The sequence below is a fragment of the Pelobates fuscus genome, chromosome 6 (genome assembly GCF_036172605.1).
Source record: "Pelobates fuscus isolate aPelFus1 chromosome 6, aPelFus1.pri, whole genome shotgun sequence".
NCBI lineage: Eukaryota > Metazoa > Chordata > Amphibia > Anura > Pelobatidae > Pelobates > Pelobates fuscus.
Window position 1 is genome coordinate 81157124 of NC_086322.1, and position 19329 is coordinate 81176452.

General features: G+C 41.1%; 1 protein-coding gene across 6 annotated transcripts in view; it reads right to left on the bottom strand.

Moving 5' to 3' along the window:
* PDS5A (PDS5 cohesin associated factor A) overlaps positions 1-19329 on the bottom strand; it is an 82813-nt gene that overhangs the window by 40825 nt on the left and 22659 nt on the right. For all 6 annotated transcript variants that reach the window (XM_063457883.1, XM_063457884.1, XM_063457886.1 and 3 more), the window contains exons 3-5: positions 9429-9632; positions 8388-8474; positions 6987-7084 (exon numbers count right to left, since the gene is read on the bottom strand). In XM_063457883.1, the coding sequence (XP_063313953.1) occupies positions 6987-7084; positions 8388-8474; positions 9429-9632 (389 nt within the window). The remainder of the gene's footprint in view (positions 1-6986; positions 7085-8387; positions 8475-9428; positions 9633-19329) is intronic.

Consider the following 19329-nt stretch of genomic DNA (forward strand, 5'->3'; position numbering starts at 1 on the left):
TCGTCAGAACCAAGTTTTGTCCACTGCCCTATTCATTTTCGGACAAAATTCATGCATTTTTTTCAGCTTTGGACAGACCATTTGGTCATTCTTTAGATTCAGTATTTCATTTGAAGAAAAGGGCCCAATTAAAATCCATAATTTCCGTCGAGTTCATATAAACAAAACAAAAAACAAAAAAAACCTCAGATGATAAAATGTAATCCATCTTATAAAGCCTTCCCACGCCCTGCAATTTAACTCAGAGCGATCTGATTGGTTGGTTTCAGCAATAGCCCCCTTTCCCCCCTCCCCAATTAGTTGCGACCCCACCCACTTCATCTAATTGAAGTGGTCTGGGTGCAGTGCCCCTGTCCTCTTAACATTGCAATTGTAATTATTGCAGTTACTGATAAATTGCAATAATTACCTTGCAGGGTTAACTCCACCTCTAGAGGCTGTCTACTGCTAGACAACGTTGGCCATTCTCACACTTTGCATGAGGATATTCAGGGTCAGCTAAAATACCCTAGGAAAACATTGAATCAATGCTTTCCTATGGGGTAGTCCTAATGCGATTGTGGTGATCAACGCACGTGTGCATTAAATCCCTCTGCCGGCTGACGTCAGTGGAGGAGAAGAGGCGAAGCCTGACCCATCGCCGAAGGAAATTGGCTCTGGAATCCGGTATGGGACGAAAGGGTTTTTATCCCTTTGAGCGCCAAGGGGAGAGAGAGGAAGAGGAGCACTGTAATACGACTTTGTATTCCTAGCACTATAGTTCCCCTTTAAAGACGGAGGCAATTGTACAAGTTCTAGGGGAAAAAACAAGGCTTAGAATTTGAGCTATATGTGAATAATAAAAATATGCATAAATATAAAAAAAAAATCGAAATAAGTGTGAGAAATTAAGAATGTGTTATTTTCCAAATTCAGCATGGCATTTTAACGGTGCATATCATAATTACTGTTGGCATTACTGCAAAAAAAAAAACCCCACACATTTGTATTCTGTGATGTCCCACAAAAACAACGATCCACCCTGTACAGGTTTCACAGGGTTACGCAAATTTATAGGATCAAATAAAGAGCTTGCCGATTTCAGTTTTAACACATTGAAAATTGCCAGATTGGTTTGCTGGGCCAAGGTTGCATTTGAGACAGTATGGCAGCCCAGGAATGAAAATTAACTTCATCATGGCACACCATTTGCAAAAGTAGACAACCCAGGGTATTGTCCAGTCTTCAATAGTCACTAAGTAACAAATCCAGACCAAAGTTAGAGTTCTTTTTTGTTTTTATGGCTTTTTCACACAAAAATGGCACTTCAAGTGACTAATGACTAATATTTTGTTATACTTTTTACTGCTATAAACAACAGTACCCACATGTGCAGGTCTTATGGGATTTTGGAAAGTTAAAGTGTTAAATATAGGACTTGCAAATTAAACTTCCTGGTATTTCTGACTGGGTGGTCAGGCATGTCCCCCCAAAATATAATATTCTAATTATAAATAACACACACACACACATATACATATATATAAATATACACACATATATATATATATATATATATATATATATATATACATACATATACACACACACATTTTTTTTGTTTCCAATACATTGTTAAAACACAGATCTGCACACCAGTCAAGCCATAAGACTTGCTTTTCCCACATAAATCTCAAAGTTGTAGTGATCTTACTAATGCAGGGGATTCTGACTGGGCATATGCAAATTAGGTTAACAAAGAATTACCTTTTTGCCTCATCATTCCACTTTAAACATGGATTCCTTGAGTTTATTTTTGCTGTATGCAACAGCTTTGAAACATCTCAGGAAGAGATGCAATGCAAGTGAACCACTTATGGACAGCTGTTTCGTTGTTAATGCAACTCATCAGCAGAAAGTTAGTTACTGGCTTGCTACTGAGGCTTCCAGAGGACTAACCAATACAGTTATGGTTGGGGAAAAAAATTCTTCTAAATGTTTTATTTTATTATTTATGTATATTTCTACTATGTTTTAATAATTATATGTTGGGGGATCCATCTGACAACTGAGGCAAATTCACCTGCAGTCAATCTGTGAATCACACTGATCTGAGTCATGTGATTGCCGTGTCATTGCGATCCCATGACTCAGATTGGCAGGATTAGCTGCAGGGGGACTGCCTTGGTTGTCAGGCAGTACACCTCTGATCACAATCACTGCAGATAGTAAGTATTTGGGCTGCTGGTCTAACAGAGCCCTCCTTTTGTAGGATGGCATAGCATGCCTTTCATCGGGAAGGAGTTTGAAGGAAGGAAAAAAAAAAAAAAAAAAAAAAACATCTTTAAGGAACCCTATATACAAACATGTACTCTAACACTATAGTTTTAATCTATTTATTTAAGCCCCTCCAAATGGGAGGGCTGCAAGGATGAGTTTTACTTATTTTTCAGCCTACACTGTGCCATTTACCAATGGGAGGTGCGCCTCTTCACCTGGGATCATTAAGGTAGAATCCAATATCTCCCAATAAGAGAGCATTTGGGAGGCTAGTATGCAGGTAGGGAAAATGCGCTATTAAGATAAACTACATATGATCATCTGATAGAAAGAGTTTCACACTCCTATTTTGGCTCAGTAGAGGCATTTTAACTAGGGATCGACCGATTATCGGTTTTACCCATATTATCGGCCGATATTCTGTATTTTCGGCAATAATACATACCAGGACCGCCGGGCTCATTACAAGTGCTTACTTACCTTTCCAGCAGCTCCCTGCGTAAATCTAGCGAGTCCCGTGGCCGTCAGAGCGTTGCCACGGGTTACCATGGCAATGCTCCGCGTAGCACACAGGCCGCGAGATTTACACAGGGAGCTGCTGGAAAGGTAACAGCTTGCTGGCCCCCCACTGCTCACTACATGCCACTGGACCACCAGGGAATGGCATAGCCGCCCTCCCTTGCCAGGTAACAAGCAGTGAGGGGGAGGGGGTACAAAAAAAAATAAAACAAAACATAATATAAGCATGAATATTAAAAAAATAAAATAAAAATACCCCCTTCCCCCCCCCATTTTACACAAATTACATCCCTTCAGAAACACACTGCACAAACACCCCCAGCATTCACTATACGCACACTACACAAACACCCCCCGCATTCACTATACGCACACTACACAAACACACCCCGCATTCATTATACGCACACTACACAAACACACCCCGCATTCACTATACGCACACTACACAAACACACCCCGCATTCACTATACACACACTACACAAACACACCCCGCATTCACTACACACACACTACACAAACACACCCCGCATTCACTATACGCACACTACACAAACACACCCCGCATTCACTATACACACTACACAAACACATCCCGCATTCACTATAGGCACTACACAAAAACACCCCGCATTCATTATATACACTGCATCCACCAAACACACACAGCTCTCCTGTCTAAACACACTGCATCCACTACATGTGGTGTGTATATTTTGTGCATTTACCTTTAGAAATAGTTTATTTTTTCAAAATGGTAAAATGTACAGAATATCGGCAAGTTATCGGCTATCGGCCTGAAAATTCACATTATCGTCTCTAAAAAAAAAAATCTGTATCGGTCGCTCCCCATTGGTGTTTAGAACAACGTTTTCAGTTGTGGGGTTAAAATGACAGACATGGCCACTTCAGATGAAGTGGTCTGGGTGCCTATTGTCCTTTTCACACAGCTCATTTCTCTTTTCTAACCCAGATCCTGGTAGCAACATGCATGTTGCTAACTCGTCCAGACATGCTTTACAAATACCAGAATTGCCCATGGAGATGGAGAAAAAGCATTACAAATGTAAATATATATATTTCCCCCTACTAAGCACACCGTCACAATTTCCAACAGTAGAGAATTCTGTTCAGATAGACTGTTGGGGAACCTTAAAATGGTCACTAAGCACTGATACAACTTTGTCATACTGAAGCTATTCTAGTGCCAAATGCTGTCCCTGCAGCCCTTTTTATTTAAATGTTTTAATCTCACAATAAATACCTATTACGTAGGGCCAGCAATATCAGATGTGTACAACTTTTGCTTCTGGTGTCAGCACACACATCATGCTAACCCCGGCAAAATGCTGCTCATTACTGGATGAGTGTCAAAGCTTCCGCTACCTGGCTCTCAGACAATGTAACTCTATCCCTGACATTAATTTTAAAAAAAGTAAAATCAGGGGCGGGGCCGGACCGCCATGCTGATCGGTCGCATGGCGGAGGGGCTCCTGAGAAATCGGGCCTTTAGGCCATAATAAGCAGCCATCCACACTCGCAAACAGCGAGACACTACTCACTCAGCTGTGGGAAGGGTAGCGGACCCCGGGATCGGGAGTTTCGGACCCCCCCCCACGGGAGGCCCGGGACTTCGGAGGCCGCGGCCTACTCTGGGGGTGGCAGGGTGGACGGCCGCTGCCTTGTCTCCCCACTATACTGCCCAACGCTGGACTGTTGAATGCCTGCCGGCCCCTGTTCCCCCCCCTCTGGGCCGGGGGGGTCATCCCGGTCCACACTGGGGTGCACTCAAGCCGACCTACATGCTGACTAAAGGGCGCTGAACACACAAGGCCCACAGCCCAAGATGGCGGCGACTCAGAGCAGCTGCCTAACCGCTCCTGCGATATGGAGCCAAAACAGTTGTCTGAACAAAGGTACAGCGACCTCAGTGGACCCAGGCCAAAGGGAGAAGGGCACCAAGAAATCCAGCAGACCCTCTGCAACACGCACCTCCCTAGCCGAGATTGTGGCCGGAGGGGACTCATGGGTCATCGTCTGTCCAAGCGACACAAGCATGGAGCTCCCCACAGCCTGATGCGGACCGGGCAATATTGGAGCTGACTGCTCACCTCATGCCATCTGGGAATAGACACTCATGGACGAAGCATGCAGTTGTACCTGGCCCCCACCAACTTCTCCCCGCCGGGGTCCGCATGGACACATAACAGCAAGACGGCTCAGCCCCAGTGGTCTCCCTTAAGCCTGTTTCCTCTCGCTCAAGACAAAGAGTATACTCACCTTGCCTGTTACGCCACTCCATGGGGACTATGCACCCGACAACCCAGCAAGCTCCCTGTAAATCGGGAATCGGATGAAAGGGCATAAAGCATGTCTCACTCACCAAGCGGTGGACTCCTGTACTTAGCACAGAAGCAGCTCACTCATGTTTAAGACAGCTCCCTTTGTTTGTTTATTTTTATTTCGCCTAGCAGAGCACAATTAAAATTCACAGCATAGACCAGACATACTGCACAAAATGCATCACACTGTACACTCAGATACAAAGATAAAAGTGTTTAGCTATGATCTGTAATGCAATGTCCTAGTCTGACTGTTAACCCTAATGTGACTAATAGGTGAATCAAACTACTACTTTCCTTTGTTTTTATAAGCGCAAGTTTTACCCTGTTTATATTACTATCTGTAACAAAAAAAAGTGCAATGTCATTAATGCCATGTGATTAAATGTGTATGCAAACCCGATTGCACCAGCTATTGTGGCAGTGCACATCTGCATGTTAAACTTATGCACAAATAAAATAAAGAATTAAAAAAAAAAAAAAAAAAAAAGTAAAATCAGGTCATTTTCAAACCCCATTTCCCATCGAAGAGCAAAAGCCACATGAAAAGAAAGGGAGAAAAAAAAAAAAAAACCACGAGGCACATCAAATGTATTCTGTTCTATCACGATCAGATAGATTATGGCTGAAGTTGGTGAGCAGGGGGGGGGAAAAAAAAAAAGGATCTAAAATAATTGAATAGTAAGACAAACACTTGCTAACCACTCCGGTGGTTGACTGAACTTGATAAGGTTTTCAGTCGACTACAGGTTTCTAAAACATTACAGTTACATAGTTACATAGCTGAAAAGAGACTGGTGTCCATCAAGTTCAACCTTTCACGTTTTGCGGTTGATCCAACAGACGCACAAAAATTAACACTCAAAAAGTGTGTATTCTCTTAATTTTTTTTTTAAACCAAGTATAATAAAACCATGCAAAGAGAACAAGCGATGTACTACATCCATGCTTAGGCACTGCAGATATCGTGGACTTCATCTCCACTGATGCTTTGCCAGAATGGAGGTTGTCAACCACTGCACTAGTGATTTCTGCAATGCTAACCTATGAGAAGCATTTGCTTAACCCCTTAAGGACCAAACTTCTGGAATAAAAGGGAATCATGACATGTCACACATGTCATGTGTCCTTAAGGGGTTAAACAAACCAAGAAGAAAGTCAATGCTGGACAAACCATTAGCTGCAAAGGCCAGCTTGTAAAAAAGTATGGTGCTTTAACCCCTTAAGGACCAAACTTCTGGAATAAAAGGGAATCATGACATGTCACACATGTCATGTGTCCTTAAGGGATTAAGGGACACTATAGTCACCAGAACAACTACAGCTTAATGTAGTTCTACTGTATAGTATGTTCCTGCAAGCATTTTAATGTAAACACTGCCTTTTCAGAGACAAGGCAGCATTTACATTACTGCTTATTCACACCTCTAGTGGCAGTCACTTAGATGGCCCCTAGAGGTGTTTCCTGGGCCCGGGCTTTCCTATGGGAAAGCATTGGATTGGCTGAAATCATCTATTTTGATGATCTTAGCCAGAGGGCGGAGCGTGGGGCTAGTCGTGACCAGACCTGCACGGCGCTGTAAAAGGTGAGTGCCTTAACCTATTGTAAAGGGGGGCTAATTAGACCTGTAGTGTCAGAATGCTGGCACTCTAGCGTTCTTTTAAGGAATATTTGTGAATATTTCCCGCTAATGCCAGTGCAATCTTTTACACATAATATACACACAAGTTTTACACACAGCAGCAATTTAATTTTATATTCATATAATACAAACAGCTGCACCTCACATTTGAAAACTATGAAATGTACAGCTTATTGCAATTATATTAAAAACAGACATTTTGTTAATGGTATTCAACTTACTTGATAACAGAGAAGAGTGTCTTAAAAAGCTGAATAAATATTTCATTGCAGTCCTCCAATTCAAAGCAAATATTATACGATTTAACCCATGCCAAATTCTAAAAAGGTTAAAAAAAATTAATTTAAAAAACAGAACAATTGCCGTTACTTACGCAAAAGCTAAGACTGTGGCACATGAACACCCTCATACTGCAGCAGGTACACCCTCACCAAAGCAGTCCTTACAATAAAAGTATCAGTCTCTTTTCTTAAGAGATTTTAATTATCCAGCAGAGAATTATTAGATACATGGTTCCAGCTGCAGATCCAGGACCTCAGTTCTACTCCTCAAATAGGATGGTGGAAAGGTAAATGAGCTGCTATCTTAGCGATCTAGCCACAACTGCTTTCAGAATACCACAAACAGAGCACAGATAATCCAAGCTGCCTACTACATGTCATAGCTTGGACACTCTTCAGAGGTAGAGGAGCGGTGTGAGATCACTGTCCGAAGTGTGTGTGCGAAATGTACATACTTCATGCTCAAGTAGGATGGATGTTTAATGGCTAAGCAGGAAAAAATATTCAAATTTGGACATCACTGATCCAGGGAGTAGAAATATAGTTGCAGCAATTATTACAAAATGCTGCAGTTATATACCACTCTGGGAAGAGAGATAGAGAGAAGGGTTATGCTGCTTAAAGGGACACTAGTACCCAAAGCAACTTTAGCTTAAGGAAGCATTTATATAAATCCAAGGTGCTTGCACTCCAGGTATATAATGACTGTGATGCCCGGTTCGATTCCAGCAAAAAATGGAATGCACTCCCGTTTTTTTGGCTATAGATATATAGATATATATCTATCATGCCCCTGTAGCCGCACTGCACAATTCTCTGCCATTTAGGAGTTAAATCAAATCACTTTTGCTTGTCCTAGCCACAACTCCCCTGGCTGTGACCTACACACTCTGCATGAAAAAAAATATAGTTTCATCTTCAATCAGGTGTTAACTTACTTTACACATGTGCATCTCCTGCTTTGTAAATGGAGCTTTAATTACACACAGGAGGCTCTTGCAAGGTTTAGCAGGCTATTAACAGTGCAGAAGATAAATTCTAAATTAAACAGGATGTGCAATAGAGGAAGTTTAAACATTAGATCCATCTATATAGAAAGTGTTTACGGAGGATGTATAAGTCACATGCAGGGTGGGGTGATTTAAGCTGTATAAAGAGATTTATAGCAGAACATTGAGCAGTGAGACTTTAGTGGCATGATCTATACAAAAAACAGTTTCAGTATGCTAAAGTTGCTTTGGTGACTATAGTGTCTCTTTAAAGTAGTCCATAAACAATGGTTAACACCTCTCCAAGTCATTTTTTCCCTTAAAGAAAAAATACCCTAAAAACAAATTTTACCTCCAATAGATAAAAATATCTGTTGAACTGTGGACTCTTTGTATCTTCCAGGCCTTTCAGTTGTCTTGTTATGAACAAGAAAATGTCCTTGAGAAATGGGAGGAAAAAAATTTAAAATATATATTATGTATAATAACATGCAGATCAACAAGAGGAAAAATACAAACACAAGCAAACACCTACCGTATATACTCTAGTATAAGTCGAGTTATTCAGCACATTTTTTGTGCTGAAAAAGCCCCACTCGACTTATACTTGAGTCAAGGTCTGTATTACGGCAACTGTTGGGGGCGGTCCTGTTGCCCGTCAGAACGTTGCCACGGTAACTCCACACGGCACGCAGACCACATGATTTACACTGGGAGCTGACAGGGGAGCTGCATGGAGGTGAAGGGAGCTGACCGGAGCTGCTTCAAAGGTAACAGCTTGCTGCCGGTTTCCCCCCTGCACAGCCCATGCCACTGGACCACCAGGGATTAAGATTGCCCCCCTCCCTGACCAGTTAACAAGCAGGGAGGGGGGACTAAAAAAAATATTAAATAATATTAAAATTTTAAAAAAAATGTATATAAAAAATAATAATAATAAAAAAAAGCCCTCCCCCACCCAGTTCACACACACACACACACACTCTGCATTAACACAAACACACACACTCTGCATTATATACACACAGGGTGGGTGTGTGTATATAACGCAGAGCATGTGTTTGTATGAGTGTGTGTTTGTGTATATAATTGTAAAAATCACAGAATTTCATAGCTCCAAGTTTTACCCTCGACTTATCCACGAGGCATAGCATATTTCACAATTGTTGGTCACAACTCGACTTATACACGAGTATATACGGTACACCAAATGTAAGTTGCAGTCCTCTAGCTGTGGTTTAACAAAGTAGAAAATCAGCCAGTATTTTCAGACTTACGAAATTAGCATTGCATTATATTGTTCATCCACTTTCATATAGCATGCCAATTAAATTTGACAGTTGAGGAAGAAATGGTAAACATTTATTACTACAAAAGTTTAATCAGATCGTACCTTTAATTTATCATGAGAGGTGTATGGTGCTTCTGGGGCATATATTCTGAAGATATCAGCTAAGCAACAAGCGACAAGCAAGCGAACATCTTTGTTGGGGTTCCTGAGGAAGAATTCAGATGAAAGGTGCAAGGCTAAAGGGAGATATTGTTGTTTCTCATCTTCTGAGTCCTGGTCCATATCCATAAACGTTTTTACCACCATCTGTGTAATAATATTTAACAGCATTGGTCATAAACACAAAGCCACATTTAAGTTACTAATACAAAAAAAAAAACAAGTCCTGCGCTCAAACTCCCATTACTCCTGGGTGGCAGCAACAACCATAGTACACATCAGCTCAAATACATACAGTAAAAACCAAAGAAAAAAGTTACCTGCGCTCTTTGCCAAATCCCTATGTATATTTAAACAAATGGAGGTTTTTAGTTACCTCCAATGGCCATGAGAGTATATGCCCACCTGCCACATCAAGGCAGACAGACCTCTTGGGTGGGTCCTAACACTAACCATTCACCTTGCTTCCTTGAGCTTCTGGCAGAGATATCTCTAATGATACAAAAAGGGGTGGTTTTTATATACATCCCTACATGCTTATTAACCCTTAATAGGGAACATGTGATGGGCAGCAGCATTGTAACAAAGCACTAACTGATCTGACAAACAGCTAGAAATCCCTATGTCTGTTCAATCATACACTTCCCAAGGCAGCTCAATGAGAAGTCTTTACAAGACAAGTGCTCTGGACAATTGTTTGTCTTTTTAGTTTAGCTCCATTTAAATAAATAACCAGGAAGTAACAGGACCAGTTTCCTAATTGCCAGGAATATAACAATGTTCATTTATAAAAGTGCCAATTTCTATAGTAATATAGTGGTTATGGTATTTGGAGCATTCTTATATCAAATAAAATATTTTCTTCTGTATGACCGTCTAGGTCAAACAGTCCAAATTCCCTATTCACAGATATCACTAAAGAGGAAGAGCCCCTCTTTTGCAGGTTTATTTTTTTATTTTGCCAAGACTTAATTCAACAGCCTGAACGATTTGGGGAATTTCTTATTAAATAACCCACTCCCCCTTATATATTGACCGGTTCACCTAGTTACATAGTAATCGCAGTTGGGAAAAAAAAGACTAAAGTCCAACAAGTTCAACTTTGTAACACATTATTTGATGCTGCTGACCCAAAACAAAAAGGAAAATGTGGGCTTTTCCTATTATGTCACAAAAAAGGAAAACACAATATTCCTTCTTGATTTCATTATGGTAATAAAATTCAACAATTAAAATTATCGGACCACTACAATCCCCAATGGGTGGTGAAATCAATCAAGTGAAAAAAACTGCATTGATTTTAAGTTAATTTAAGGGTTTTATCACCATATTTTTTTCCATTTAGTAGTGCTCAATGTCTCCTGAATCAAGTGAATCAGTTACTTACTGCCTTAAACTCAGTCACCAAAACAACTGTAGCTTAACCCCTTCAGGACCGGCCTGTTTTTGCGATGTTTGTACGTTAAGGACCAGAGCAGTTTTAACACTTTTGTGGTGTTTGTGTTTAGCTGTAATTTTCCGCTCTCTCATTTACGGTTCCCATACAAGTTATATACTGTTTTTTTCACGACAAGAAGGGCTTTCTTTACATACCAGTATATATATTATGTCATATATTGTATTTAAAAAAAATAATAAAATATGGTGAAAAATAAAAAAAAAAAACATGTTTTTGGACTTTTACTTGAAAAATCTTTTACTTATCTACAAAAGCTAATGAAAAAAACTGCTAAATAGATTCAAAATTTTGTCCCGAGTTTAAAAACACCCAGTGTTTACATGCTTTATTGCTTTTTTTTGCAAGTTATAGGCCTATAAATACAAGTAGGAAATTGCTGTTTCAATATATATATATTTTAAATGTATCAATAGTGACATTGTTACACCGTTATCTGTCATAAATCCCCGAAACACACCTAACATGTACATATTTTTTAAAGTAGACAACCCAGGGTATTCAAAATGGGGTATGTCCAGTTTTTTTTAGTAGCCACCTAGTCACAAACACTGGCCAAAGTTAGCATTTATATTTGTTTGTGTGTTAAAAATGCAAAAAACGCTAACTTTGGCCGGTGTTTGTGACTAAGTGGCTACTAAAAAAAGCTGAACATACCCCATTTGCAATACCTTGGGTTGTCTTCTTTCGCAAATGGTATGCCATCATGGGGCTAATTCTCATTCCTTGGCTACCATACGCTCTCAAAGGCAACCTAACCAATCTGACAAATTTCAATAAAAAAAAAAAAAGTAAAATCAAGCCTTATATTTGACCCTGTAACTTTCACAAACACTATAAAACCTCTACATGTGGGGTACTGTTATACTCAGGAGACTTCGCTGAACACAAATATTAGTGTATCAGAACAGTAAAATATATCACAGCAATAATATCCTCAGTGAAAGAGCTGTTTGTGTGTGAAAAATGCAAAAAACTTCACTTTCACTGACAATATCATCGCTGTGATATGTTTTACTGTTTTGAAACACTAATATTTGTGTTCAGCGAAGTCTCCCGAGTAAAACAGTACCCCCATGTACAGGATTTAGGGTGTCATAGAAAGTTACAGGGTTAAACACAGTGCTAGCAAATTAAATTATCTGGACTTTTGGCCTGGGTTGGCAGGCAGGTCCCTCAAATTGCAATCATTAAAATTACTTAATTAGGTAAAAATATTACATAAATATGCACGTAGAATTTTAATATATATACATATTTATATATTTGACGTCTACGTGTATATTTATGAAATTATTTATGTAATTATGTATGTGGACATATGTATATTTCGTATTATTTTTATTTATTTATTTATACATAGATATATATATCATTACATTCTAAGTATATTTTGATATAAATATATATATATCAATATCAAAATACTGTTAGAATAAAACTGAATATATATATATAATTTTTTTTTAATTATTAAAAATTATTTTTATTTTTTGTTATTTATTTTTATTAACATATCATTTGTATTTTATAATAATATATATATACCATATATATAGTTATTATATATATTGTATATATTCGTGTGTAATTTAAATATAAGTGTATTTTTATAATTATATACGTATATATAAATATAAAAATACACTTAGTGTGACATTATATATATGATATATATACATATATTATATATAGGTATATATAGATATAATACATGTATATATAGCATATATATACACATATTTTTTTTTTTTTTACACAGATTTTTTTTTACACTTTATTTTGGATTTTTCACTTGCAGGGAGACTGCCTGTCAGCACAGACAGTCCCCCTGCAGGCAGACACATGGACACCTATTGCGGTCATGTGATCGAGTGATCACATGGCCGTGGGGTCCTGATCTGCCGAAGGGGGACTGCCTGGGCAGACAGGCAACCCCCCTGGACCGGGTGGAGCACTGATCGCCGCCGTGGGACCGACGGCGATCAGGTAAGTAGCCCAAAACCGTTATGACGGTTCAGGACCGTCAGCGGTCCAAACGCACGTTTTACCGCTGACGGTCCTGAACCGTCAGCGGTCGTTAAGGGGTTAATGAAGCAATTTTGGTGTACAGATCATGCTCCTGCAGTCTCACTGTTCAATGATCTGCCATTTAGGAGTAAAATAACTTTTGTTTCTGTTTATGCAGCCCTAACCACACCTCCCTGCATGGGACTTACACAGCCTTCCTTAAAACATCCTGTAACATTATCCAATGTTTACACTTCCTTTATTGCAATTTCTGTTTCATTTAGAATTTATTTTCTCCTGCTCCGTTAATAACTTGCAGGAGCCGCCTGTGTATAATTAAAGTTCAGTTTACAGAGCAGAATATAAAAAAAACTTTTAAAGTAAGTTACATCTGTTTGAAAACGAACACATTTTCTTGTCATGCTGACTGTGTCAGTCATAGCCAGGGGAGGTGTGGCTAGGGCTACATAAACAGAAACAAAAGTGATGTAAATACTAAATGACAGTGAATAGAGCAGTGAAACTTCTGAAACTTTTAATGTATGACCCATACATTAAAAAACTGCTTCATTAATCTCAAGTTGGTTTGCTGTAGTACAATTTTAGCAGCATAAAACTGCTTTAGTGCTTTGATATTTAATAATAAATGTATATGGTTAAACACTTACTCTTACCAAAATTAGTGTAGTCAGATGTAGGCAGTAAGGACAAGAGGACAATGATCTTACAGCTCTTTACCTAGCCACAGTGCTGTGAAGAGAGTGCGGAGCAAAAAGGAGAAACTGGCAAATACCAGTAAAAAGAGCTCAATGTTCTGCACAGAAAATTTGTATACCAAATAGAAACAAAGTGAAGTTTCTATGACAACTTATGTTTTTTGTTTTTTTTTTGTGGTCCACAAACTTTTTTTTTTTCTCTCGTTTATTCTTTTATTTTAGGACCTGATCCTTTATAATCCCGAGAGAATTGGATGAAGCATAATTTAGCCGTATGAATTTTTATAACAAACTAAAGCAATATAAGCTATGGGTCTTGTTTTCGTGTATATATATATATATATATATATATATATATATATATATATATATATATATATATATATATATATACACACACACACACACACACACACACACACACACACACACACACACACACACACACACACACACACAGTTGCAAGAAGAAGTATGTGAACCCTTTGGAATGATATGGATTTTTGCACAAATTGCTCATAAAATGTGATCTGATCATCATATAAGTCACAACAATAGACAATCACAGTCTGCTTAAACTAATAACACACAAAGAATGAAATGTTGCCATGTTTTTATTGAACACACCATGTACACATTCACAGTGCAGGTGGAAAAAGTATGTGAACCCTTGGATTTAATAACTGGTTGAACCTCCTTTGACAGCAATAACTTTAACCAAACGTTTCCTGTAGTTGCAGATCAGACATGCACAACGGTCAGGAGTACCGTATATACTCTAGTACAGGGGTAGGCAACCTTCGGCTCTACAGATGTTGTGGACTACATCTCCCTTGATGCTTTGCCAGCAATATGGCTGTAAAAGCATTATGGGAGATGTAGTCCAAAACATCTGTAGAGCCGAAGGTTGCCTACCCCTGCTCTAGTATAAGCCGAGTTTTTCAGCACATTTTTTGTGCTGAAAACCCGCAACTCTGCTTATACTCGAGTCACTGTCTGTATTATGGCAATTTACATTGCCATAATACAGACTGGGGGCTGGCAGCGAGCGCTTACCTCTCCTGCAGCTCCTGTCAGCTCTCTCCTCCTCCGCGCCGGTCCTTTCAACACCTCTGTCAGCTCCCAGTGTAAGTCTCGCAAGAGCAGCGGGGTCATAGTGCGGCTCTCGCGAGACTTACACTGGGAGCTGACAGGGGAGCTGACCGGACAGGCACGGAGGAGAAGGGAGCTGACAGGAGCTGCAGGAGGTAAGTAACAGCTCTGCCAGCCCCCCTCCTGCACAGCCCATCCACTGGACCACCAGGGAGTGAGAGCCCCCCTCCCTGCCATGTATCAAGCAGGGAGGGGGGACGAAAAAAAAATAAAAATAATAATATTAAAAATAATAATAAAACAAAAAATAAAAAAGTTTAAAATAATAATTAAAAAAATAAATAAAAATGCCCACCCCCCCCCAAAGCTCTGCAACACATACACTGCATCACACACGCACTTTGCACTCATATACGCACTCTGCACTCATACACACACACTGCATTCATTATATACACACACTGTAAATAAATATTCAATTAATATATTTTTTTTTTAGGATCTAATTTTATTTAGAAATTTACCAGTAGCTGCTGCATTTCCCACCCTAGTCTTATACTCGAGTCAATAAGTTTTCCCAGTTTTTTGGGGTAAAATTAGGGGCCTCGGCTTATATTCGGGTCGGCTTATACTCGAGTATATATGGTAATTCTTGACCATTCCTCTTTACAGAACTGTTTCAGTCCAGCAATATTCTTGGGATGTCTGGTGTGAATCGCTTTCTTGAGGTCATGCCACACAGCATCTCAATCGGGTTGAGGTCAGGACTCTGATTGGGCCACTTCAGAAGGCATATTTTCTTCTGTTTAAGCCATTCTGTTGTTGATTTACTTCTATGCTTTGGGTCATTGTCCTGTTGCAACACCCATCAAATGGCCTTAAGTTCTCCTGCAAAATGTCTTGATAAACTTAGTAATTAATTTTTCCTTCAATGATAGCAATCCGTCCAGGCCCTGACGCAACAAAGCAGCCCCAAACCATGATGCCCCCACCACCATACTTCACAGTTGGGATGAGGTTTTGATGTTGGCGTGCTGTGCCTCTTTTTCGCCACACATAGTGTTGAGTGTTTCTTCCAAACAACTCAACTTTGGTTTCATCTGTCCACAGAATATTTTTTTGCCAGTACTGCTGTGGAACATCCAGGTGCTCTTGTGCAAACTGTAAATGTGCAGCAATGTTTTGTTTGGACAGCAGTGGCTTCCTCTGTGGTATCCTCCCATGAAATCCATTCTTGTTTAGTGTTTTACATATTGTAGATTCGCTAACAGGGATGTTAGCATTTGCCAGCGACTTTTGTAAGTCTTTAGCTGACACTCTAGGATTCTTCTTCACCTCATTGAGCAGTCTGCGCTGTGCTCTTGCAGTCATCTTTACAGGACGGCCACTCCTAGGGAGAGTTGCAGCAGTGCTGAACTTTCTCCATTTATAGACAATTTGTCTTACCGTGGATTGATGAACAGCAAAGCTTTTGGAGATACTATTATAACCCTTTCCATCTTTATACAAGTCAACAATTCTTAATCGTAGGTCTTCTGAGAGCTCTTTTGTGCGAGGCATCATTCACATCAGGCAATGCTTCTTGTGAAAAGCAAACCCAGAACTGGTGTGTGTTTTTTATAGGGCAGGGCAGCTGTAACCAACACCTCCAATCTCATCTCATTTATTGGACTCCAGTTGGCTAACATCTCACTCCAATTAGCTCTTGGAGAGGTCATTAGTCTAGGGGTTCACATACTTTCTCCACCTGCACTGTGAATGTTTACATGGTGTGTTCAATAAAAACATGGCAACATTTCATTCTTTGTGTGTTATTAGTTTAAGCAGACTGTGATTGTCTATTGTTGTGACTTAGATGATGATCAGATCACATTTTATGACCAATTTGTGCAGAAATCCATATCATTCCAAAGGGTTCACATACTTTTTCTTACAACTATATATGTGTATTTGTAATGTGTATCCGTGCGTGTATGTATGCATATGTGTGTTTTTCTTTTGGTGCTGATCTATAATCTAGAGAGAATTGTAGGTAGCACATTTTAGCTATATGAATCCTTATAGCAAGCTGAAGTAATCTAAGTATGCTATGGGTTTTATTTACACACACAAACATATTTTATATGTTTTTTTTTCTTTTGGTGGATATCAGGGTTCAAAAATGCAAAAATAGATTTGATATAGGCAAGTGGAAGGTTTAAAGAGGAAGGAAAGCGAGAAGGGGGGAGGAAAAGAAGAAAAAAAAAGATAAGAGGGATGGGTAAGGAGAAGTAAAATTAAAGAAAGGAAATGGGATAGAAAAATGAAGGGAAGGAAAGTGAGGGGGAAAAAAAAAAAAAGGAGAGGGACTGATTGGTGGAAAGAGAAAAATAAAAAGCTTGGACGCCAGAGCTGGGGACTAGCGAAGGCACACACTCCAACAGGAAATGCCAAGAAGGCTTGGAAAATGGCTTTATATGGATTTTTGGCTGAATTAAAAACCAATAAGAGAGATACCGATAATGAATGGGTTGGCTGGCGCGTCAATAAGGCAGCACAAACTGCTGCCATAGGGCGCACCGGACTGGGGGCGCTAGATCGGAGTGACCGGCAGGAGGTGGTCGCACAGCGACACTATGGGACAGGGAAGGGGGGGGGGAGGTTGAAAACACTATGGGACAGGGAAGGGGGGGGAGGTTGAAAACACTATGGGACAGGGAAGGGGGGGGAGGTTGAAAACACTATGGGACAGGGAAGGGGATGAGGTTGAAAACACTATGGGACAGGGAAGGGGATGAGGTTGAAAACACTATGGGACAGGGAAGGGGATGAGGTTGAAAACACTATGGGGCAGGGAAGGGGGGTGAAAACACTATGGGGCAGGGAAGGGGGGGTGAAAACACTATGGGGCAGGGAAGGGGGGGTGAAAACACTATGGGACAGGGAAGGGGGGGTGAAAACACTATGGGACAGGGAAGGGGATGAGGTTGAAAACACTATGGGACAGGGAAGGGGATGAGGTTGAAAACACTATGGGACAGGGAAGGGGATGAGGTTGAAAACACTATGGGACAGGGAAGGGGATGAGGTTGAAAACACTATGGGACAGGGAAGGGGATGAGGTTGAAAACACTATGGGACAGGGAAGGGGATGAGGTTGAAAACACTATGGGACAGGGAAGGGGATGAGGTTGAAAACACTATGGGACAGGGAAGGGGATGAGGTTGAAAACACTATGGGGCAGGGAAGGGGGGTGAAAACACTATGGGGCAGGGAAGGGGGGGTGAAAACACTATGGGACAGGGAAGGGGGGGTGAAAACACTATGGGACAGGGAAGGGGGGGTGAAAACACTATGGGACAGGGAAGGGGATGAGGTTGAAAACACTATGGGACAGGGAAGGGGATGAGGTTGAAAACACTATGGGACAGGGAAGGGGATGAGGTTGAAAACACTATGGGACAGGGAAGGGGATGAGGTTGAAAACACTATGGGACAGGGAAGGGGATGAGGTTGAAAACACTATGGGACAGGGAAGGGGATGAGGTTGAAAACACTATGGGACAGGGAAGGGGATGAGGTTGAAAACACTATGGGACAGGGAAGGGGGGGTGAAAACACTAGGGGGCAGGGAAGGGGGGGGTGAAAACACTAGGGGGCAGGGAAGGGGGGGTTGAAAACACTATGGGGGCAGGGAAGAGGGGTTGAAAACACTATGGGGGCAGGGAAGAGGGGTTGAAAACACTATGGGGGCAGGGAAGGGGGGGTTGAAAACACTATGGGACAGGGAAGGGGGGTTGAAAACACTATGGGGGCAGGGAAGGGGGGGTTGAAAACACTATGGGACAGGGAAGGGGGGTTGAAAACACTATGGGACAGGGAAGGGGGGTTGAAAACACTATGGGACAGGGAAGGGGGGTTGAAAACACTATGGGACAGGGAAGGGGGGTTGAAAACACTATGGGACAGGGAAGGGGGGTTGAAAACACTATGGGACAGGGAAGGGGGGTTGAAAACACTATGGGACAGGGAAGGGGGGGTTGAAAACACTGGGACAGGGAAGGGGGGGTTGAAAACACTATGGGACAGGGAAGGGGGGGTTGAAAACACTATGGGACAGGGAAGGGGGGGTTGAAAACACTATGGGACAGGGAAGGGGGGGTTGAAAACACTATGGGACAGGGAAGGGGGGGGGGTGAAAACACTATGGGACAGGGAAGGGGGGGTTGTAAACACTATGGGGGCAGGGAAGGGGGGGTTGAAAACACTATGGGGCAGGGAAGGGGGGTTGAAAACACTATGGGGCAGGGGAGGGGGGTTGAAAACACTATGGGACAGGGAAGGGGGGGTTGAAAACACTATGGGACAGGGAAGGGGGGGTTGAAAACACTATGGGACAGGGAAGGGGGGGTTGAAAACACTATGGGACAGGGGAGGGGGGGTTGTAAACACAATGGGGACAGGGAAGGGGGTTGTAAACACTATGGGACAGGGAAGGGGGGGTTGTAAACACAATGGGGACAGGGAAGGGGGGATTGTAAACACAATGGGGACAGGGAAGGGGGGATTGTAAACACTATGGGGACAGGG